The 22,679-nt window shown below is 37.9% G+C and overlaps 2 protein-coding genes across 6 annotated transcripts in view; one reads left to right on the top strand and one right to left on the bottom strand.

Annotated features, from left to right (window-relative positions):
- SNAP23 (synaptosome associated protein 23) overlaps positions 1–15,171 on the top strand; it is a 35,727-nt gene extending 20,556 nt beyond the window's left edge. For 3 of the 4 annotated variants that reach the window (XM_077764593.1, XM_077764594.1, XM_077764595.1), the window contains 3 exons: positions 8,696–8,854; positions 10,199–10,343; positions 12,022–15,171. In XM_077764593.1, the coding sequence (XP_077620719.1) occupies positions 8,696–8,854; positions 10,199–10,343; positions 12,022–12,087 (370 nt within the window). In that variant the 3' untranslated portion in view covers positions 12,088–15,171. The remainder of the gene's footprint in view (positions 1–8,695; positions 8,855–10,198; positions 10,344–12,021) is intronic. The other variant, XM_077764596.1, reaches the window with a different exon arrangement.
- Positions 15,172–17,502: 2,331 nt separating this feature from the next.
- On the bottom strand, positions 17,503–22,669 carry LRRC57 (leucine rich repeat containing 57). Of its 2 annotated transcripts, none has more exons than XM_077764589.1 (6): positions 22,384–22,669; positions 22,187–22,292; positions 21,944–22,082; positions 21,103–21,371; positions 18,600–18,785; positions 17,503–17,932 (listed from the first exon to the last, which is right to left on the bottom strand). In XM_077764589.1, the coding sequence occupies exons 2-6, from the start codon at positions 22,268–22,270 to the stop codon at positions 17,891–17,893; spliced, it is 720 nt and encodes a 239-aa protein (XP_077620715.1). In that variant the 5' UTR covers positions 22,271–22,292; positions 22,384–22,669; the 3' UTR covers positions 17,503–17,890. The 2 variants fall into 2 exon arrangements, with proteins under 2 accessions (XP_077620715.1, XP_077620716.1); XM_077764590.1 differs by having other exon boundaries at positions 22,544–22,669.
- Between the last annotated feature and the right edge of the window lie 10 nt (positions 22,670–22,679).

The following is a 22,679-nucleotide window of genomic DNA, read 5'->3' as shown; positions in this document are numbered from 1 at the left end:
AGATAATTTTTCATGTGACAGCATTCTCAGCCATGTCTACTAAAGAATATAAAATTGTTTATTGGTCAGCTTTAGTGTTTCGATCATAAGAAATTAAGATTTGACAGTATTCATCCTAGTCTTGTCCATTGGCTCTCTATTTTAAGACAAATCTGTTGACCTCTTTGGACCTTGGTTGATTCTCTGAAAGTGCATATTTAAATAACTACAACTTGTCAGTCAGGATTTAGCAGATGGTTTAAGCAAACAAGTTAGATATGCACAGATATTTTAATCTAAAGTCTTAACTGTGGTTTGCAAACTTGTGCTTTTCTCCTGTGTTCTATGTATAGTCTTGAAAGTGCAGAGGAGAAAAATAACATGAATTTCCTTGAGATTACCTGTTAGGAGAAGAGCAAGGAAAGAAGACCTCCCTAGAATGTAAAGGTCAATCAGCTCTGAGTCCAGGGTTGATAAACAGGAAGAACAGTGAATCCTAAGATGATTTGATACAATAAAAAAGGGGAAATGGATCTACGGAAGTATTCATTATTAATAAGTATTATTATTTCACTTTGTATGTCCGAGTTGGGACATTGGTGAGAGAGAAGGTAGAGTATGGTCCTGAGGCAGTCTGCAGCCTCTTGCCTCTGAGAACCTTTTCTCAGTAGGTCCAGAGAGGAAGGCACTTCCTGACAGACAAGAATTAAGGCACTCCTATTAACAGAACAGTTTTTCCCTGAAGAGAAGAGAGCGATATTTTAGTTTAAAGATGTCTGATTTTAACTGCCTCCTTGCACCTGTCTCTTCTTTATAACATTGAATCTGTGGCCTCTATGGTCTCTCTTGTCCTCAGCTTTATTATTCCTGCCACTGCCTTGATCTTTCTAATTTTATCTGCTAATCTGGGTTTTAGTTAGGCTTATCATATAAATGGCCATAACATGAGCTTCTCAAAGACAGACAGAAGATCATATAAGGCTGGTGTTAATTCTGGTAGTAATAAAAACCCATCTACAATCTCTTAATCTGCCATCCAGAAATCTGAAAAACTCCAAAAACCAAGTTTTAGGTTTTTTTCCCCCCATAATGTGGTGCCACACCCCATTAATTAGGCTATAAAATGTGACATAAACTGAAGCTGTTAATAATCTTCATCACACTTAGTGTAAATGTTAATTTGTTTCACTACAGAAATATTCATGTTTTTATTGATTATGTGGTATTGCTTAAAATGTCTCACATCCAAGGGTTTGGATGAGATTTGTGGGCCTATGTATTAATTTAGGCTCTTATTATTCTGAACACTTTAAATTTAATCCTAAGAGTAACCTTAGTATAAGATACCTTCTCATTTTAGCACTATTTTACATGTGGGGAAACAGAGGCACAAAAAGGTTACATTAGAAATGGAAGAGCTGAGAATGAAAACCAGGCAGAGCTTCAGTTTTTGACTATATGCTACAGTGCTTGACTTTGCAAAAAAAATAATGAACTTGTTAGTTGTTAACCATTGTTAGATGTATTTATGTATAGAAAATGTCTTGAGTAGGTTTGTTCTTTGAGATTTCTTTTGGTCATTAGTATTCATTGAAGCCAAGTCAGCAAATAAAACAGACATGGAAATAGCTTTACTTAACAGAATCCTGTATTAGAAGGGAATTTTAACGTTAGCTAATTTTTTTTAAAAGGACTACCAGAATTTAAATAGACTACCAGGATTAAACTTTAAAATTGTGATTGTCATTCTCTTAGCTTGCTACTGTTTGAACTGTAGCACAGATAGCACAGATCCTTTTTAAAAATTCTGTTATCTTTGACAGTAACTTTGATAAGCTGTCATTCTATTTAATAAGAGTTCAGAAGGAAGCAGACTCAATATAGGAAGTCTCATAATAGTAAACTCTCTGGTGTCTCAGTTTATTCTCAGATAAGGTACTCTTCTTTCTGAACTTGCCTCTCTTCAGTCTATGCTTATAATATATCAAACACTATGTCAAACACATAGTTTGAAAATAAATTGGTAATTCTGGACCACTTATTAGAGAGGTTCAAAATTGGTTCTATAGATTTTCTACTGTTTGAGTCTTATGTCATATTGAGGTGTAAAAATTCAACTCTGATTGTTAAAGTAAATGCCAATTTACATTTTAGTCAACATTTAAGTGCCCCTTCCATCCTACTCACTGAAGATAAAAAGATGAGTAAGGCATAGCTCTGGCATTATATATTTTTTTGTCATTACTCTTACTTTTTGTGTATTATTGAACACTTGGTAGGTGTTCAATAAATACTTGCTGATTCAATGTCTTTAAGAAACTTGTTGGCTGATGGAAGAGTTAGACATACAAAACTATTTTTAAAAATTAAAATGCAAATAAAATACATAATAGAAATAATTAGGGGAAATCTGTTAACAACAAGAAAAAGAAATTTTAGAACCTCTCCCATTAGTTTTTGCCTTCTCTTCATACTGATTTTCATAATTTTAGGTAAGAATATAATCACCCAGACATTATTAAGAAAAATGAAATGTGTTCTGGTTTAAATCATTTTTCTGTTTTTCTTTTTATCTAGATTCTCAGATGTTCATTGTTTCTATGAAACCAGGCAGGAATTTAAATGCATTATGTTTATAGAACTCTAAACCTGCTTCTGTTCTTTTTGACTGGCATTCACTATTTTCTGCATTTCATTCTCTCACTTAATTAATCTCTTCCTTTCTAATCTGCTTACTAAAAATGAAGATTTAACATCAGGAACCGAGCTCAGTAACTGATCAAAGAGAACTTTAAGATGCAGCCTTGTGGCGCAGTTTGGGCTGTTTACCTGCTATCTAAAGGTGATGCTTCAAATGGCTTTTCTGTGCATGTGCATGGATTTTGTGAATTGTGGAGACTGTCTTTAAAACTGTGCTGTGATGTGTAATGTAAAGTGAGTTTGTTCTGGGCACTGTATGCCAAAAGATGGACTTGACAAAACGATCTTAATTTATAATGCCACGCTTTGACTAATGGCTCTGATTACTAAGCTTCTGCTAAATAACATTTGAGATTATACAAATTAAAACATCTGAAGTTTCTTAAGTTTTAAATAAGTTGATTTTTGTAGAAAGTTGCCTCATCCTATGTTCTGATCAAAGATAAGGGAATTCAGGCTAAATCCACCTCTCTCCATAGGATTTCGATTTCAGCATCCTATCTTTTATTTCCCTATGCCTTTCTGGTTCCAGAATCAAGATTTTTTCCCTATTAAAAAGTTGCTTCTAAACGATTTGAATTCTCCATAACTTAGGCCACTACAAAACTGGAATTAATTGCCAATCTAGTCATCTTGAATACCATTTGGAACAAGGTGGGATACAAACTTAAAATGTCACCATATCTAGTACTTTCTTTTAAGTAAGGGTTTTCTCTTAATCTGCTCTATAATTCCTATCATGTCCTATGTTAGGTTGCTCTGGTTTCATGTTGGATTTATACGGAGCTTAACTAATCTTAATTTTTTATGACAGTTAACCCTGTAGTCTGCCCACTGTTTACTACAATCTTTGACTTAATTTTTGTTTCGTTTTGCTTTGCTTTTAAGCGGACTCCACACCCAGCATGGGGCTTGAGCTCACAACCCTGAAATCAAGAGTTGTGTGTTCTACTGACCAAGCCGGCTAGGCATCCTGACTCTTTAATTTTGGATCTTTATAAAACTGTGAAGATGATGGTTAAATGTTAGAAAATTAAGCATTTGATTTCTGCCCATTGTTTTTTTGCTTTCCTTTTTCTTTCTTCCTGTAGCCTGATCACCACACACACACACACACACACACACACACACACACACACACACACACACACACGTACTCATTACATTTGGTATTTAGTTGGTCTCTTCTTGATATGAAAGAACTATAGCTAACATTGGGCTTTCTTTTTGCTATTTTTATTATGTTAGTATTAATGTTAACAACCAAAACTAAACTGTTAAAATTTCTGTGATCATATCTTGATACTTGTTTTCTGCTTTTATAGCAGCTTCTTTAATTAAGGAATATTTCAAATTCTTATTTAAACTTGCCATTTTTGAGTGGTATTTATCTGGAAAAAAGTGCTAAAGATTATCTGATGCCTCAAAACTGACAGGATAAATCTAACTTTTCAGATGGCAATCTTTTTTTTTTTTTAATTAATGTATATTTATTTATTTTGAGAGAGAGAGCACCCATGCACATGAGCAGGGAAGGGGCAGAAAGAGAATCGCAAGCAGGCTCTGCACTGTCAGCACAGAGCCTGACATGGACCTTAATCCCACAAACTGTGAGATCATGACCTGAGCCGAAATCAAGATTCAGATGCTTAACTGACAGAGCCACAAGGCACTCCCCTCCCAGATGGCATTCTTAATTCTATCATAATTTAATTGCATTAAATTCTATCATAAATTTGCTTAAGCATTTTATCATGAAGTCTCATTTCTTCCTAGAAAGACCACAAATTTGTTTAAGTAAAAGAATTCAGTCACAGATTAGAATCAGAATTTCTTACTTACTGTAGACCAAAATAATCTGGGCCTGATGTCTTTTTATATAGCCATAGTCTAACTGCTACCTCAAAGCTAGGGAGTGTTAACAGGCCAGAAGAGTAAACATGCGAATTGGTAATCTGTGCACTTAAAGGCATGGACTTGTAAGTAAGGACCAGGTTGAGGTTGAAGCCAAAGAATAAAAATATTTGACGAATGTTTTTCAAAGCAGTTTACATCCATTATCAACAGAATCTTTTCACAGCTCTGTGAAGTGTGAATATTAGGTACGGTATTTTTATATTATCTTAGCTTTACATATAAGAAAAAGGATGCTTGCAATGGAAGTTTGCTTAAGGCTCTACAGCTCTGAAATCACAGGTCTAGGATTGGGATTCAAGTCAATATACTACAAATCTTGTGGCCTTTAAAAATAAAATCTTGGTGTATACTTTTGCTTCCTTCAGATTAATTCCTTACTGTCCCAATGTATAGAAACACTAAGGTAGACTACCAGAGTAACTAAAATACTCTTTCTACAACAGATTGGAAGTCCCCTTACATTGTCCCTTTTCCCTGGCTGGGAAGCTAAATGAGCTTCTGAATTTCAATACAACAATAATAACAAAAGATTCCCAGGTCCTACCCCATACATACTAAAGCAGAATTTTCAGAGTGTACCTTACGCATCTGTGCATTCACAAACATCCAGTTTGCCCTATGCTTAGTCAAGTTTGGGAAGTATTACCTTTAAAGCAGTCAAGACCCTTTGAAGGAAGACAGATAAGGTTAAAACTGTTATTGTTGTTGCTGCTGCTGCTGCTGTTATTATTATTATTATTGTTGTTATTATATGGGCAGCTACTCAACAGTTCCTTAAAAACAGGTAACTTTCAAGGTATTCCAACGTAGTGGCACAAACTCCAGCATAATGGCAAGTGGCAGAATAAACTGGAAGTTACTACCTAAAGTGGAGGTGCTGAAGAGACCTGGAGAGGTCAGGTGGATAGAGATACACAATCAACACCATTTAAAAATCACCTCATATGGGGCGCTTGGGTGGCTTAGTCGGTTAAGTGTCCGACTTTCACTTAGGTCATGATCTCGCGGTTCATGGGTTTGGGCCTCGCGTCGGGCTCTCTGCTGACTGCCAGCTCAGCCTGGAGCCTATTTCAGAGTCTGTGTCTCCCTCTCTCTGTGACCTTCCCCTGCTCACGCTGTCTCTCTCTCTCCTAGAAATAATAAAAAATTAAATTAAATTAAAAAATTACCTCATAAACATGCAGGACATGTTCTAACTGTATGAAAAAAGTGCAGTTTTTCCCCCAACTCATTTGAAAGTAAATATGACAACCTAACGCAAAGCTGTAAAAAGAAAAATTCAAAATCCACTTTTTGTACCTTTTCCCCTTGGTATTAGATGAACACCTTCCAGAATCCAGTCCTCTTAAAGGGAGAAGGGTTTGATAACCAGTCTCATTCTTTGTTTATAACACAAATCATGCTTTAATTGAAACTCATTCACAATATCATGTTAAAACAATTCATTTCCATCTTAAGCTCCTTATGGCTAATTATGAGTAGAAGAATTCTCAGAAGCTTAAAGGAATTTCAAATCTTATCTCTTAAGGTTGAGAAGGAGGTTAGAGCATATATATATATATATCTCACCTGATAGACTAAGAGCCGAATATATATATTGATAGACTAGGAGCCCCACAAGTCCTTCCCTGGGCTACTCTATGTACTAAGACTAGCAGAAGCATAGTGTCTTTTATTTAGTGACTTTTGATTCCAGCCATCACTCTTTCACCTATTCTACAATCTGACATCCTGATAAAAGCTGTACTTGTATTAATTCTATTAGTACTTCTGGTTATTAACTTTCTTTTTTATTAATTATTTAGTTTTCAATTTACATCCAAGTTAGTTAGCATATGGTGCAACAATGATTTCAGGAGTAGATTCCTTAATGCCCCTCACCCATTTAGTCCATCCCCCCTCCCACAACACCTCCAGCAACCCTCTGTTTGTTCTCTATATTTAAGAGTCTCTTATATTTTGTTCCCTTCCTTGTTTTTATCCCTTCCCTTATTGGTAATTAACTTTCTTTTTTTTTTTTAACTTTCTAATAAAATAATTAACACTGTTTATTTTACTAGGAATTACTCTGCTTTAGAATGTTGCCTAAGATACTAACAAAGCATGGATGTAAATGGGTTTCACCAAACCAACAGATCATTATATGTAACTGTCATTTAAAAAAAGGTATATCCCACCTTGTTCCAGGGGATTTAACATAGTTTATTAATAAATTGATTAATTATACAGATAGCACAAGTTGGAAATTGATTATGAGAACTTAAAGTGGAACCAAGAAAGGCACTTTGATTAGCTCTTTAGTGTTCATAGATAGATTTACCTTTTCATTACCCCTTACAAAAAAGTAGTAGCACCCTTTCTGTAGCATTAATGATTAAGGTTTAAGATCTGATTCTAGGTTTGCCAAAAATGAATCCTTATGTCTGTTAAGGAAAGTGTCACTGTTTCATAAAGTCTCTCCTCTGCTTTTATGGTTTTGAAACTTCCTCATCAGCATATTATGTGGAATAAATCAGACATCAATATTATAGCTATGTACTACGTTTTTGTTTACAGAAAAGTAAAAATTAAAGTTGTGCAAGTGAAGGGGTGCCTGGATGGCTCAGTTGGTTGAGTGCCCAACTCCTGACTTTGGCTCAGTTCATGATCTCATGGTTTATGGGATCAAGTCCTGCTGTCAGCACAGAGCCTGCTTGGGATTCTCTCTCCCCTTGCACTCTGCCCCTCCCCTACTCATGCTCTCTCTCTGTCTCAAAATTAATAAATAGACTTAATAAAAAAAATAAAATTGTGTGAGTGACAAGTAAACCTAGTAAAAAGTTTTGTGTTTTTTTTTTTTGTAATAGTCATTTAAAAGTCACTTTACAAGCTTTTTTTTATTTGCATTATTACCAATTTGAGTAGTAAATCCCATGGTAAAATTCTGGCTTTGGTGTATCAGTGACATCTAAAGTACATGCATTTAATTTAAGAGGCCTGGATTTAGGATTTTTTTTTTAATGTTTATTTATTTATTTATTTATTTTGAGAGAGAGAGAGCATATGTGAGTGAGCAGGGAAGGGGCAGAGAGAGTCCCAGGCAGGCTCCATGCTGTCAGTACAGAGCCCAGTGTAGGGCTCAATCCTATGAACTGTGAAACCATGACCTGAGCTGAAACGAGGAGCTGGACCCTCAACCAACTGAGCCACCCTGGGCACCCCAGGAGTTTTTGTTTTTTGTTTTTTTTAAGGAGAAAAAGTAAACTCTTAAATGAAAAGGCCCTAAATCAAATGATTTGTAACTGCCACCATTGTGGCCAAGATAATTATTATTCATTGGCTGTGCAATTTGGAAATAATTCGTTCCTTTCCTTCATGATGTTTCTTTTTTAAAAGTTAATGCAAAATTCTAACTTCAAAATATTGATCAGCTGGAACTATTTTGCTTCAAATAAGAGGGCACCAGGGTCTGAGTATTTTCCAGTCAGCCTTCTTTCTCTTTCATGCCTCAACTTGTGAGATCCTTCAGGGAGCCTCTTTATTATTTTTATAATGTTTATTTTTGAGAGAGAGAAACCATGAGCAGGGGAGGGGCAGAGAGAGAGGGTGACACAGGATCTAAAGTGGGCTCCACGCTGACAGCACAGAGCCTAATGCAGGGCTCAAACTCACAAACCATGAGATCATGATCTGAGTTGAAGTAGGATGCTCAACCCACTGAGCCACTCAGGCACCCCTCAAGGAGCCTCTTAAGGCATCCCAGAACACCTGTCCTAAGGAATTTTTTTCCCTCATATCCACTATCTTCTTTTCTGAAGACTGGCAAAGGTTAGGGGGTACCTGAAAAATAATTGAATTTTCCAACTTGCTAACTGCTTATGAAGATTTCATGGAAATAGTTGAACCTTGAAAAAAAGCTTTTAATCTCAGTGGGCTTACACAATTCATCTTTTTCCTATGCCATATTGCAAATAAGCATAGTATAGCTAATCCAGATCTCACTAGAGGTAGCTGTTATGCTAAGGATGCTATGGTCATCCTCAAGGTAAAAAGCACTAATAATTCCAATTCTTCCCCTCCTGCTTTTCGGTATCTCTCTACACTCCTGACTTTTATGTAGGACAAAGAACTTTGAGTCCAGTAAGGCCTACAAGGCAACATGGGGAGATGGTGGAGACAACTCTCCTGGCAATGTAGTATCTAAGCAGCCAGGTGGAGTGACAAATGGTCAGCCTCAACAAGCAGCTACTGGAGCAGCCACCGGTGGATACATTAAACGGTATGCCAGCTCCTCCTGATTGTTTGACTCTTCCTAAATGAATGTCACACTCAGGAGAATGGGTGTTGTTATATATGAATCCTAACTCATCAGTTAGAAGTAGCGTTTATGCTATTTGAAGAATGCATTTGAAAATCGGTCTTCTGACGAAATGTTGACTATGGTTTACTTTCATTGATGGATTAATTTCTCTTTATCTTTTTCAACACTTTCAAAATAACCCATATGAGCATATTTTATTGTACATCTATAAATAGGAAACTGTGTTTTAAATGTATCATCTAGAGTAGGGGTCAGCCAGACCCATAAGGATAACAGTAAAGGGTCAGATAGTAAATATTTCAGACTTTGCAAGCTAGTCTCAATAGCAACTATTCAACTCTGTTGTAGGGTGAAAGCAGCAATAAACAACATATAAGCAAATGAGCATGGCTGCATTTGAATAAATCCTTATTTACAAAATGAGGTGCCGGGCCAGTTTTGTTTGGCCTTTGGGCCAGAGTTTTGCAACCTCTGTTTTATAAATTATTTACTTGTTTGTTTTTAATGTTTATTTTTGAGAGACAGAGTGTGAGTGGGAAAGGGGCAGAGAGAAAAGGAGACCCAAAATCTGAAGCAGGCTCTAGGCTCTGAGCTGTCAGCACAGAGTCTGATGCGAGCTTGAACCGTGAGATTATGACCCGAACTGAAGTCAGACGCTTAACAGACTGAGCCACCCAGGCACGCCTCAATTTCTTATTTTTAGAGAGACAAAGAGCAAGAGAGAGCATGCACACAAGTTGGGGAGAAGGGCAGAGGGAGAGAGATAGGAGAGGGAATCGTAAGCAGGCTCCACGCTCAGTGAGGAGCCCTATGCAGGGCTCAATCCCATAACCCTGGGATCATAACCTGAGCTGAAATCGAGTCAGATGCTCAAGCGACTGAGCCATGCAGGCCTCACAACCTCTGATTTAGAGCAAAGATTCTTTAGACTTAGTATACATCATAGTCATGTGAGAGGTTTATTAAACCATAGAATGATAAGATGCACTTCCAGTTTCTGATTCAGTAGATCTGTAGTAGAATGTGAGAATTAGCATAAGTTCCCACATGATGCTGTGATCACTCTTTGAGAAGCATTGTTCTATAATTGTTACTTCTCTTACATGGGCTTTAAGACATTATGCTGTCCTTGGGCATTGTTTCCATTTTTTCCATTGTTTCCATTTTTACTGCAGAATGTTTCCCAAGAATGGTAACCTACAATCCCACAGTTCTAACATTTGCTGAGGTCATTTTGGCTTCTTATTTTTATGGAAATTAAATCCAAATTAAATTTGGATTTACTGTCTTTTTTTGTGATAGTATAACTAATGACGCCAGAGAAGATGAAATGGAAGAGAACCTGACTCAAGTGGGCAGTATCCTAGGAAACCTAAAAAACATGGCCCTGGACATGGGCAATGAGATTGAGGCTCAAAATCGACAAATAGGCCGGATCACAGAAAAGGTAAGTGATCCTTTGTGCCATAGGAATTTGAGATATCCACAGTGTGTTAGTAATGGACTTCTATGCTTGACACTTTGGGCGAGAACAATAGGAGATTCTGCCCTCAAAGTCTTAGAGTTTTGATGAGGTGGCAGTTCTTTTCTTTTTTATTTGACAAAGAGTGTATGCACATGGCATGAGCAGAGGAGAGGGAGAGAGAGAATCCCAAGCAGGCTCCACACTGTCTGTGCAGAGCCTCACATGGGGCTGGATCTCATTAACCATGAAATCATGACCTTAGCTGAAATTATGGGTTGGATGCTTAACCAACTGAGCCACCCACGTGCCCCCTAAGGTGGCAGTTCTAACACATTGAAAAATAATAGCCAAGTCCTCCAGTCTCTTACTTCTGTAAGGCAGTTGGTTCATTTTGAAACCAAGATCTTGGAATGAAGTGGTTTTAATTAAAATTTCACACACGAAGCTTAGAGTCTACTCTAACCTTTGGGAGGTCTAGAGTCAGTAGGTGGGTATCTGTTTGTTCTGTAAAATGGTTCTTGTGGAGCAGACACACAAAACAGTGTCCTAGGAGTAAAGTAGAATTGCCTTTTTTTTTTTTTTAATTTCACGTGATAGAAAAAATACTGAAAGTACAATTGTGTTCAGTGTTTGGATGGGTCACCATCTAAAAGCCAGTTCTTGTTACTGTTATTTTATTAAAAATCTCAGTGTGCTTTAAAAATGAGGTGAATTTTTAAGCTTAGCTCTGTTGGCTTGCCTAATGGTAGATTTCAGTGAGGCAAACAGTGGTTTATGAGACGCTTTCAAAGCTGTAGTGTGGGTTTAGGCTACATATGACCTGTCTTTTTAATTCATATATTGATGTGGATGGTAATACATATGTTAAAAAACTCTTCGGTAAGGTTCTTTCAGTCTTTCTTGAGTAGTCTCAGATAAGATTCTGTGATTCAGTGAGGCACCTGGCTGGCTCAGTTAGTTGAGCGTCCAACTTAGGCTCGGGTCACGATCTCAGTTTGTGAGTTCAAACCCTGTGTCAGGCTCTGACGCTTTGTCTCTTTCTATCTCAAAAATAAATAAACACTAAAAACACTGGTTCTATGATTCAGTTCTGGGGACTCCCTCAACGTCCAAATCTATAGCAAAAAGTGTTAATTTTTTTTTAATGTTTATTTATTTTTGAGACAGAGTGTGAGCAAGGAAGGGACAGAGAGAGACGGAGACACAGAATCTGAAACAGGCTTCAGGCTCTTAGCTGTCAGCACAGAGCCCTATGCGGGGCTCAAACCCACGAACCTCGAGATCATGACCTGAGCCTAAGTTGGATGCTTAACCAACTGAGCCACCCAGGCACCCCAGGTGTTGTTAATTTCAATGCATCTAAAATGCCACTGATTTTTAAGATGCATCCCAGTTTCAGATACATTAAACTATGAAAAAATGTTATGGAATCATGAAATACTGGCAAGTTCTTTTATGCCTTTGTCATGTTTATATACCCGGTTTTCCCAAATGAATTTCATATTCTGTCTCTTCTTACCCACAGTGAGATTTGTAATGTGACTTCATCCATTTCTTGAATTTTCTCAGTGTATCAATTACTCCCAAGTATATGAAATTGAAGTTTTATTAGAGCAGCTTACCTTGTAACATAATGCTGATACCTTTTTCTTTTTTTCAGGCTGACACCAACAAAGATCGTATTGACATTGCCAATGCCAGAGCAAAGAAACTCATTGACAGCTAAAGCTGCTGCTGTACTTCTTATCATTTATTCACTTCTCTAGCTCCTCCTTCAAAGTCATGAACTTTTCAGAGTTTGAAGTTTTGGTTCCATGCTCTTCTAATCAGGAGATAATGTGCAAGAAGGGCTAGGAGTACAGACCCCAACTTTTTATGTTCTCTTTTCCCTTGAGGGTAGACTACTGCTCAGCCTTCCTTTTAGTATTTTTTTCCCTGGGTTTATACTTAGATTGGTTTTTTACATCATATATAGTGTTCTTTGTCATCCTTCCGATTTACTTCAGCAGGTTCTTCTGCTTTCAAGATTTGGAAGCATTGCCAAAGACAGCCATGAAAAAGGAAGCTGGAAGCAGGGAGGGGGGCAGCAAGGAGGAGAGGCAAGAGATAAGTTGTTACCTCAGGAAAACCTGCAGGCCACAAAGCATAAGTTGCAAAGCCACAGTAGAGATCTAGTTGGGTTTAGTTTTTAACTTAAGTTGCCATTATTGCCAATTAGGCTAATAATTGGTTTCAGAGCTTTTATGCACAAAATTTGTTATACATCACAACTTGGCAACCTCTGTTCTAAAAAAAAATAGAATGAATTTTCTTAAAGTGAGCTTAGTTCTGAACCTTCGGTGATTCATGTATGTACATAGATTCTCTGATCCCATTTCATATTGCACCATATAGGAACACTTTGTGTAAAAGAATGGCTTTTTATTTTCACATTATTAGTACTACCATTGTCCCATTACGTGCCTATTAACCTCATAAAATTGTCATTGGTTTTTGAAGAAAAAATATGTAAATATGTATGTATATCATAAGGATATCTCTCTCAAGCAGGGCCTAAATTTTTTGGAAAGTTTGACAAAGTAGATCACGTGAATTCAAATTTACCTCAATGCCAAGAATTATGTTTGGATAGGAAAAAAAGAAATGTGTTTTGATCTCAGGTAGAAAAATAGTTATATTACTTTGAGTTTTTTATAGCTTTAGACTTTACAAAAGCTAGAATTTATTCTGTTTAGAAGTGATTTGGAAAATTATGCTTTTGTTTTAATTATTGATTATTGCACTATCATTCAACTAGCCTTATGGATTGAATTATGTCCAGAATCACATTTATTTAGATCCTGAACAGTGTTATAAGAATCTGATTGGTATTTGTTACCTTTATGTAAAAGACTAGTATCTGCACACTTTAAAGTTATTAATGTGGATTGGTTTGACCAATAACCACTGCTTGATATTTACAATTAAATTTTATAACCAATGGAATTGTTCTTTCAAATAGGTAATGTGTTTCTGTAGAGGAACGGGGGAGGGGAGGTCAATAATTTCACCAGTTCTTATCAAATTGAATAAAGCAAAAGTCCATAAATCAAGAAGCACTCCAATGGAAAGCTGCCTTTATCACCTTTCCCATTTTTTATTGGAAGTACTGACAGGACTTTTCTTCCTATGACTTGTTATGAGGTTCCTTTTAATTATTGTTAGTCTCTTACTCATTTGAGCGTAAAAACACCAGTGACTGAAAGGATGTTTATGAGCTAGAACTATGACCACTTACTGAAGATTATATTAACATGAGGACATTCATAGGCTGAAGAGGAAAGGATTTAAAGTGAGAATCAGGCACTCTAGAATAGAAATGCTTCATGCCAGAGGAGTGGTTTGGCAGGTGGTGGTAAATGTGTAAGGTAAGAAGGTATAAAACACTGGGGATTGTGTTGTACCTAAATGCCCTTAGAGCTTTAAAATTTTTTTTTTATATTATGGCTAAAGGCAATATCTCTGAGGATACCTAAATGCTGCCAACACAATATAGAAGGCACTCAACTTTGTCTGAATTTACATTCTACTACTTGCTGACTGAGACTGTAAGCCCATTTCTGTGCCTCCGTTTCCTTGTCTATAAATGGGGATTAATAATTCCTACTCCATAGAGTTGGTGCAAGAACTCAATGTGATGTATGTAAAGTACTGAGAGCAGCACCCAACAAATATAAGAGCTTAATAAATTATAGTTGCTATTCTCTTTTGGGTGGAGCTCTTTGTGAATTCCTTTGTGAATTTGATGAAAGACATGATAGTCTATCTCCCCAGAGAAATAGATAAACACAAGCATGAATCATACATAAATAAGAATCTTGCATCAATGGGTCTTGAAAGCCCATCTATGGATCCCAGGTTACAAAATCTTCCAAAGCTTCTGCTAAGAAAGAAGAGGATGAAGCAACAGAAATTAGGTCCATGATGCACTAGAAATAGATGCTGTTGGCTTAAAGCCTTCTCTGATTTTCTCATGTAACATTGTCTGGAAACTTGTTACCATTACTTTTGAAATGTAGTAACTGAAAGTGGTTAATACAAGCTCCAGAGTCTGACTATCTGCTTTGAAATTTCGCTTTGGTCATTTACTTGTATGACTTTGAGCATAACACTAACCTACAAGTAAGAAGTTCAAAAATAGTATTCTCCCCGAATGTAATTTTTTTTAATGGTAAGCTCTTCCAGTTTCCAATCTTAGAATAACAATTATGTTTATCCCCAATAGTTGTGCCTATTTTTTCTTCCTTCATCCTTGTTATTATACTTCAACTCTAGAACTTTTCATGTCATGTATGAATTATGAATCTCCTCCTAACCCAAACATTCTATACTCAGTAGCACTCAGAATTCATTCTTTTTTTATTACTAGTTTTTTGAGAGAGAGATACTGTGTGTGTGCGTGCAAGGTGGGGTGAGAGGGGAGAATCTTAGGCTCCACACCCACCTCCCAATGTGGGGCTCGACCTTGAGACCACACCTGAGCCTAAACCCGGAGTCACGGTTAGCCAAATGAACTACCTAGGGACCCCAAAATTTGTCTCTTTAAATGTTATTTTCTTTGGGTCACTCTTAACTAAAATCCCAGGTTATCCAATTATATTCCTAATCAGATTTGTATTTTTCAGATTGATATTCAAGTTCCTTATTCTCTAGTCGTTTGTTTTCATCCCTTTAAATATAGTATTTGCTGCAAGCCTTCTATTTCTATACAACTTGTTAACTTCTATTTTAATGCCTTACAGATGAAATAAATGGCACCATTTATTGCTTACTCTGTTGTGGGCACTCTGCTAAATGCCTTTATGAATCTTTTTACCATATCCTCATACCTGAAAGGTTAGAGCTATTCCCCATATGACAGATGAGAATAAATTGCTCTGATTCTCATCTGTAAGTGACAGACTGTGGATTCAAGCCAGGATCTTTCTGACTCCAAGGCCCATGATCTTAATATACTACAGTGACTTCCAACCAAACTCTAAAAGAATGTGGGTGACTTGGGGCTGGTGGCCAAACTAGAATATGGGTCTCCAGACCACACACTAGTAAACCAACTTCGTTATGCTAGCTCATAATTAAGTCTAAATACTCGTGCACTATAAATCTGGGCATGTTACTTTACATAGTTCCTGCCCACGAGTAGCTCATTCTAACAAGTGACAGATGAATATAGAATGTGAGAAGTGCTATCATAACAGATGGGGGATTAAGTAATTTGGCTTAGACTTAAAATGGGTTTTAGACAGGAGCATGTTAGATGGCACTTCTGACTGAGCAAACAATGTAAAGGCAAATTACAGGAGAAACCCTGCACTGTGTAAGGAGCAGAATAATCTGGTATGACTGAGCAGGCAAATGAGAGTGAAGAAGGGGTATCTGGAAATAAGGCTGGGTCCAAGTTAGGAAGGCTAGCAGTCACTGATTCTCAGGAGGGATTCTTTTTAATTCCAATTAATAATTGGGGACATTTAAGTTGTTTAATTTATAAGTTCTGGTTTATTAGATGTTAAGTACTGATAAAAAATTTAGAGAAACCTTGTTTAGTAGATCAAAAAGGTTAAGCATTAAAGTTTATAAAAAGCAAAACTCAATTGCTAAATGATAAACTGGCAGCCCATCCGTCCCCATGTTGAGAAACAGAAAATAACATGGAAAATAGAGAATATCCAGATCAGATTTAGGGTCAGAGAGACTTCTCCGTATAAACACTAAGCTGTTGTGATCTGTTGGCTTAATGGTTAAACTAGGTTTATAAAAGAACTGACAATACATGCTAAATTGCCCTGAGAAAGACAAAACTTCAGAAATTTACAGAGTGGTAGTTATCTAAATGTTCATGTCATTAATGACCTGAAATCATATACCTGTGTAAATTTTTAGTTTCTCTTAATAAGCATGGTTCCAGTTCACAGCAGTACTCTCAACAATAGCTAAAACATGGAAAGAGCCTAAGTGTCCACCAACGGACGAATGGATCAAGAAGATGTGGTTTATCTATACCATGGAATACTACATGGCAATGAGAAACAATGAAATCTGGCCATGTGTAGCAACATGGATGGACCTTGAGGGTGTTATGCTGAGCGAAATAAGTCAGGCAGAGAAGGACAAATATCATGTTTGCACGTATAGGAGGATTAGGAGGAACTTAACTGAGGAACAAGGGGGAGAAGAAGGACGGAAATGGTGGGGGAAAGGGAGAGAGGCAAACCATGAGAGACTCTTGAATGCTGACAAAAACTGAGGACTGATGGATGTGGGGGGGAGGGGGGATGGGCATGGAGGAGGACACTTGTGGGGATGAGCACTGGGTGTTATGTGGAAACTAATTTGACAATAAACTATTTGTAAAAAGTAAATAAATAAATAAAATTTCTTAAACATATTCTAGGAAAAAAAAAAAAAAAGCATGGTTCCAGTGTGGCAAAATGAAATGCTTATCAATCACATGAAGGCATTTCAGTACTACTGCAACCTTAACAAGAACATGAAACATTTCCTAATCACTTTACTTTCAAACAAAGGCCCACATACAGGTTAAATTTTCTGTCTTCTTCCTCTGATGGAAGAAGGATTAACCCTTTTTCCAGCCAAAGTTCATTAAAAATTCTTTATTTAGTATATTCTCTCACCCAGAGAATAAGCTTTATAAACATTATTTTAAAATATTATACAGGTAGTTTTTTGATTGGTAATTTGATTAGTAGAATTATAAATACAAAAAGGGAAAGGGATTACCAGAAATAAGACATTATTTCTAACAAAATTTTGGGAAAATCTTGATTATTAAAACCCTTTGTATCTTAGAGGTTTTGCATATATGGTTTTAGCTCTTCAGAGCCCTCGACCAATAAGGCACCTGCAATAGTAAAAAATTTGCTACTGCAGCCTTGGGACATATCTTAGTGTTGTATTGGTACTTCTCTGACAAAGTACACTTTTAATCAAGACAGACAGTCACATATTTATGTACGTTCTACATTCCAAGTATAAACACTGCAATTAAACGGATGGACAAATAAAATCATAAATCCTTAGATTATCCATAGTAGCCTCTCGCAAATTATTTGAATTTCATAAAAATACAAAATGTTAACACAGGTGGAATGGCAATCAACTTTATGAAGCTCATACACTGAAACTAAACATGAAATTTCAAGCTGTCATATGAAGGGATTCTGTTACTAGGCAGTACCCCTTCACTAGCAACGTGCTACTGGTTTCTTGAAGTCAGACTAATGATGGTTTTGATGATCAACATTGTCTCTGCCCTATCCATGACTCAAAGTGGAAGACTCAGAAATTACTGTCTCTTGATTTCTTTTAGCTTACTTAAGATGAGTCCTAGAAAGGAAAAAGATCACTGTGCAAAACGTAATCTGGAGTATCATCTCCTTACTGCAGATAATCCTTCACAACAATAGGAGACTCTGGTTCAGCAACAGATTCCAAGTCAGTGTCCTATATGGTTCCCATGCTCCTGGAGAACATCATGCAAACTTCTTCTTAGTGGCTGTGAACCTCTCCATGTACTAAAAATCATGAAAGAAGAATATGTGGTATCTTGGCATAAGCAAATATTCGCCTATTTTCTAATTAGGATTTTTTATTTTTTACTAATTAGGATTTTTTAAAATTTTTATTTATTTTGAGAAAGCATGTGTGAGAGAGAAAAGCAGGGGGAGTGGCAGAGAGAGAGAGGGAGAGGGAGAATACCAAGCAGGCCCCATACTTAGTGCAGAGCCCAATGTGGGGCTTGATCCTATGACAAGGAGATCACAACCTGAACTGAAATCAAGAGTCAGACTCAACCAGATGATCCACCCAGCCTCCCCTAATTAGGATTTTATATGATTTTTTTTTCATTTAGGTTTTTACTGGATAAGTTCTTTTTCATTGCCTGAAAAATCAACCTATTGTAAGTGCAAATATAAAGCACATAGTTTTTGGGTTTTTTTTTTTCTTTCACATACATTTTAATAGGGACACCCATCAAAAGACAAAGATCTTTTTAATAAGCTATCTGGACGAAAAGTGGTCTTGGCACAATACCATTTGGCTGGTTCTTAGAATCCACCTCCAATTTGGGGGACAAATCCTGTTAACAAACAGGATTATGCACATAAACTGTAGCTATACATTCATGTGGATTACTTCACTGTCCTCTCCGGAACAGTGATGAAGTACACTAATACATACCTTATCATAGCCTTCCAATTCTCGAAGTTTCTTTATTTCAAAAAGGTTGCCTTCCACAGCAAGCAGACAAATCTGGGAGTCACTGAGGATGCTCTGTGGAAGCATGCTGAGCTCAAGACAATTCTCTTCTAGGCGAAGAACTTTAAGACGAGGACAGCAAGATATCTTTACTGAGATCTGAGATATCTATTGAACAACAACAAAAGAGAGTCATAGGAAAAAGCAAAAGCACTACTATAATGGTTATTTTTACTAAATCAAAACAAAAACGTGATCATTTGTCCCAGTTCTTTCTTTTACCGCCTCCATTTTCTCACTACCTACTCATTCCTGAAGCCTGTGTTAATCCAGCTTGTTACTCCTCCTCCACTTATTTGGAAAAAAGATGCCTTTTGAAGGTCACCAGTGGCTTTTTAGAAACAAAATGTGCTAATAAAAGCACTGTTTATTATAGAAAATTTGAGAATCACATAAGTTTAAAGAAAAAAGTCACCTCCAATCTGCCATCATAAACATTTTGGTGCAATCTTTATAGATGTTGACCACTATGCTATCAAAGTCAAGGATTCACTGTACTCATTCCCTGTTGGATTTGCTACCACTTCTTTGGAACTCTCTCTTGTACCTAAGTACTAGGTTTGATCTTCTTCAAGTCCATCCTTAAAGCCATCACTTCTGTTAAGACCTGAAAGTCTGTATCTACATTCATATCTGCTTACATCTAGTCTACTCCTGCATGTCCAACTTTTTTTTAAGAAATTGTTTTTTTTTTTTTTTTACTTTATTTTTGAGAGAGCGAGAGAGAGAGAGAGAGAGACAGAGTGGGGAGGGGCAGAGAGAGAGAGAGAGAAACATAGAATCTGAAACAGGCTCCAAGCTCTGAGCTATCAGAACAGAGCCCCACGTGGGGCTTGAACTCATGAATCATGAGATTTGGACTGAGCTGAAGTTGGTCGCTTAAGTGACTAAGCCTCGCAGATGCCCGTGTGTCCAATTTTTAGTAAAACATTTCTATTTGCATGAGTCACCATCATCATAATCAATTCAGCATGCTCATTCTCAGTAGGCACTTTTAGGCACTCAAGCAACTGTCTCTGATTTCATTCACCTCTTGCCCTTTAAATGTACCAAATTATATTTGCTCTGCCTGGTATCATTTCAGACCATCATGTGGGAACTTGATAGAAATGTAAATTCTCAGACCCCACCCCAGACCTAAGGAACCTGAAAACACTGAGGGTAGGGACCCAGTGATCTCTTCACCAGCTCTTCTGGTTAATCTGGTGCACACTAAAATCAGAACCAGTAATTATAGGGCATCAGCCTAGGTGAATGGAATGAGTGTGCAACTAGTACTTCTTGTTGAACAATGTTTTTCCAAAAGTTTTTTTCAAATATAATTCCCCTCCCCAAAATCTCAAGAACGTATAAGAATAAAGGAAAAGGTGATGCCATAGAGATAGACTGGATTTCATCATAATATAAGATTACTACAATCTAGAACAGTTTTGTACAATAAAAATTTGCAATGATTGAAATGTTCTATATGTCGCCAATAAGGTAGCCACATATGGCTTTTGAGCACTTGAAATACAGCTAGAGGCCTCAGGAAATCTAGAAGTGTAGGCACTAAATAAACTAAAGCGCACCTCTCACTATGTTTAATGTTTCATCATTTAAGACTTACGTCTAGACCAAAGATTATTTCTCCAGTCAGATGCATATTAACCAGAGTTTCCAAAGTAATGGAAACAAATTTCAAATACTAAAATTAAAGCTGTCCAATAATGAAATGGGCTATTGCCAGAAAGCCTGTCAGAGATGATGTTTAGTAAAAGCAGGACACACTTGACAAAGATGTCAAAAAAGGGACAAGGAATTATCTCTGTTGTCCAACTCCAAGAATCTATGAAGTAAAACCTTTTTTCTACTCTACCTGACACAGCTCCTTGCTAGATGATTAGAGGCATATTTGGGGAGGATCTGAAGAATTCTTCAAGATCTGTGAGACAGTAGTTTAACTTTTGAAATTATCTCACCCCATTACCCATCTTACTCTCTTAAAAACACCTGTAAAGCAAACACACCCAGTGTCTCAACCAATTCCATAGCACTTTGGGCTTTAAAATTAGTACAGCCTTGGGGCGCCTGGGTGGCTCAGTTGGTTAGGTGTCCAACTTCGGCTCAGGTCATGATCTCACGGTTTGTGGGTTCAAGTCCCACATCAGACTCTCTGCTGATAGCTCAGAGCCTGTAGCTTGCTTCAGATTCTGTGTCTTTCTCTCTCTCTGCCCCTCCCCTGATCTCATTCTCTCTCTCTCTCAAAAATTAATAAATATTAACCAAAAAAAAGTTTTTAACAACAAAAAAATTAGTACAGCCTATAGACTGTACATCTCATCTAGCCTCATACCCAGCTCCACGATTACAGTTTAGAGAACAACAGATTATACAGGAGACTATAACCCACATGCTGTAGGAAAGTAACTCTTAAACTCTAGACCTGGTTCTGGTTGAGATTGAGTTCGATGACCTGCAGCTCCCCCACTATGTCAGGTATGCTCCGAATCTGGTTCTTGGAGAGATCCACCACATCCAAGTGACGTAGGCTACAGAGTTGTGGTGGGAGGGCTCGCAGCTGGTTCCCAGAGAGGCTCAGGGTCTTGAGGGCTGACAGTTGTCCAAAGGTAGACGGTACCTCTCTCAGGTGATTGTTGTTTAGGCTTAGCATCTCTAGCTTTTTCAGATTACATAATTCATCAGGAAGAACAGCTGGCAATGAAAAAAATTAAAAACCTGAATCTGATACAGCTGAAAAACACTTTCGATGAAGTTTATAAAAACTCTATGGCCAACTGATATACCTCCTGTTAATACACACAGAATTCCTACACGTTGTGCCATTTTTAAGTATTGCATTTTTACCAACACAGTCTTCAGAAAGTGAGGGTGTCATCAAAATTCAGGAAAGCATTTATGTGTATATTGGGCTCTGATTGTAAAGGGAGCTCCGCATAATCCGACAGCAATTTTGCGGATTTGTAAGGCCCTCCCCTTCCCATTCCATCCCCCTTTCTAAATAGCAGCAAAATTAGCTGTTTACATTACATCCTAAAGATGGTCTTCCCTTTGAAGTCCAAATTAAGTCAGTACCAATCGTTATACCACCAGAGAAGGCTTGTAGATGTAATTACAAGAGATAGCTTTAAGGACTCTGACTTCTCCTGCGTCTTGAGCTCTCAGAACGGTTTCATAACAACAACAAAAAAATCAGCTTGTAAGAGAAAACCACCCTTCTTAACAGCTGATCACTAGCAAAAGCTTCCCAGGCGCCAAAGCCATACTCAGTTTGTTGTTGTTCAAGGAGAGGCTCTTCAGCAGAGTGAACTTCCCTATAATCATAGGCGGTAGGCTCTCGATCTTGTTGTTGGACAAGTCGATGGTCCTTAGATTGCTGGTCAGCTTCTGCAACTCTGAGGGGAACTGGAGAAAGGGGTTCACAGCGCAGAGTCCCTCACCGAATAACTTCACCGCCCCCGCCGTCCCTCTCCCTTTAAATTCCCTGGTCGGTCCCCTCCCAGTCTCACCTCGGTCAGCCCGCGGTCCTTAAGCTGAAAGACACCAGTTTTCTGCGCGGTTTCCACATGAGCGCGGAGGGCACTGTTACCCATCCTAGGGCCGCGGCTTGGGTCCCTGCGGAAAGGAAACGCAGCTGTCACCGATCAGTCCAGGCACCTAGCCACCCCATCCGCCTCTGGGCTGGGTCTCATTCCCAAGCCGTCACCTCCTGCAGACTCCTAGACTTGGGGGCCAACTAAAAGTGGCAAGGAAGAAAAGGGAGAACAGAGAGCCCGACCACCAGGTCCAGCAGCTTTCACAGCTGTTCCGAGGTTGGACGCCGCCGGAGCCTACGAATGATCAGAGAGCGCCGGACTCGCTCCTACCCTTCAGCTCACAGACGGCTCTGCAAGGGAAGACTCGCGGCCCGCGCTCTCCCGCGATGCGCTCCCCGGGCTTCCGCCCGGGGAGAAACGCCCTGTGACATCATCGAGCTGCGCGGCGCGTTCGATGTGCGATCCC

The sequence above is a fragment of the Crocuta crocuta genome, unplaced genomic scaffold (assembly GCF_008692635.1).
Source record: "Crocuta crocuta isolate KB4526 unplaced genomic scaffold, BGI_CrCroc_1.0 scaffold102, whole genome shotgun sequence".
In the NCBI taxonomy this organism is placed as follows: Eukaryota; Metazoa; Chordata; class Mammalia; order Carnivora; family Hyaenidae; genus Crocuta; species Crocuta crocuta.
The sequence above is the reverse complement of the archived record's forward strand: the minus strand, read 5'-3'. Positions and strand labels throughout refer to the sequence as shown.

Coding starts and splice junctions, on each gene's coding strand:
- LRRC57 (XM_077764589.1), bottom strand. CDS start 22,270: ATGGGTAACAGTGCCCTCCGCGCTCATGTGGAAACCGCGCAGAAAACT. Junction 22,083..22,186: donor AGGACCGCGGGCTGACCGAG/GTGAGACTGGGA, acceptor CCCTTTCTCCAG/TTCCCCTCAGAGTTGCAGAA. Junction 18,786..21,102: donor TCAATCTCAACCAGAACCAG/GTCTAGAGTTTA, acceptor GTTGTTCAATAG/ATATCTCAGATCTCAGTAAA.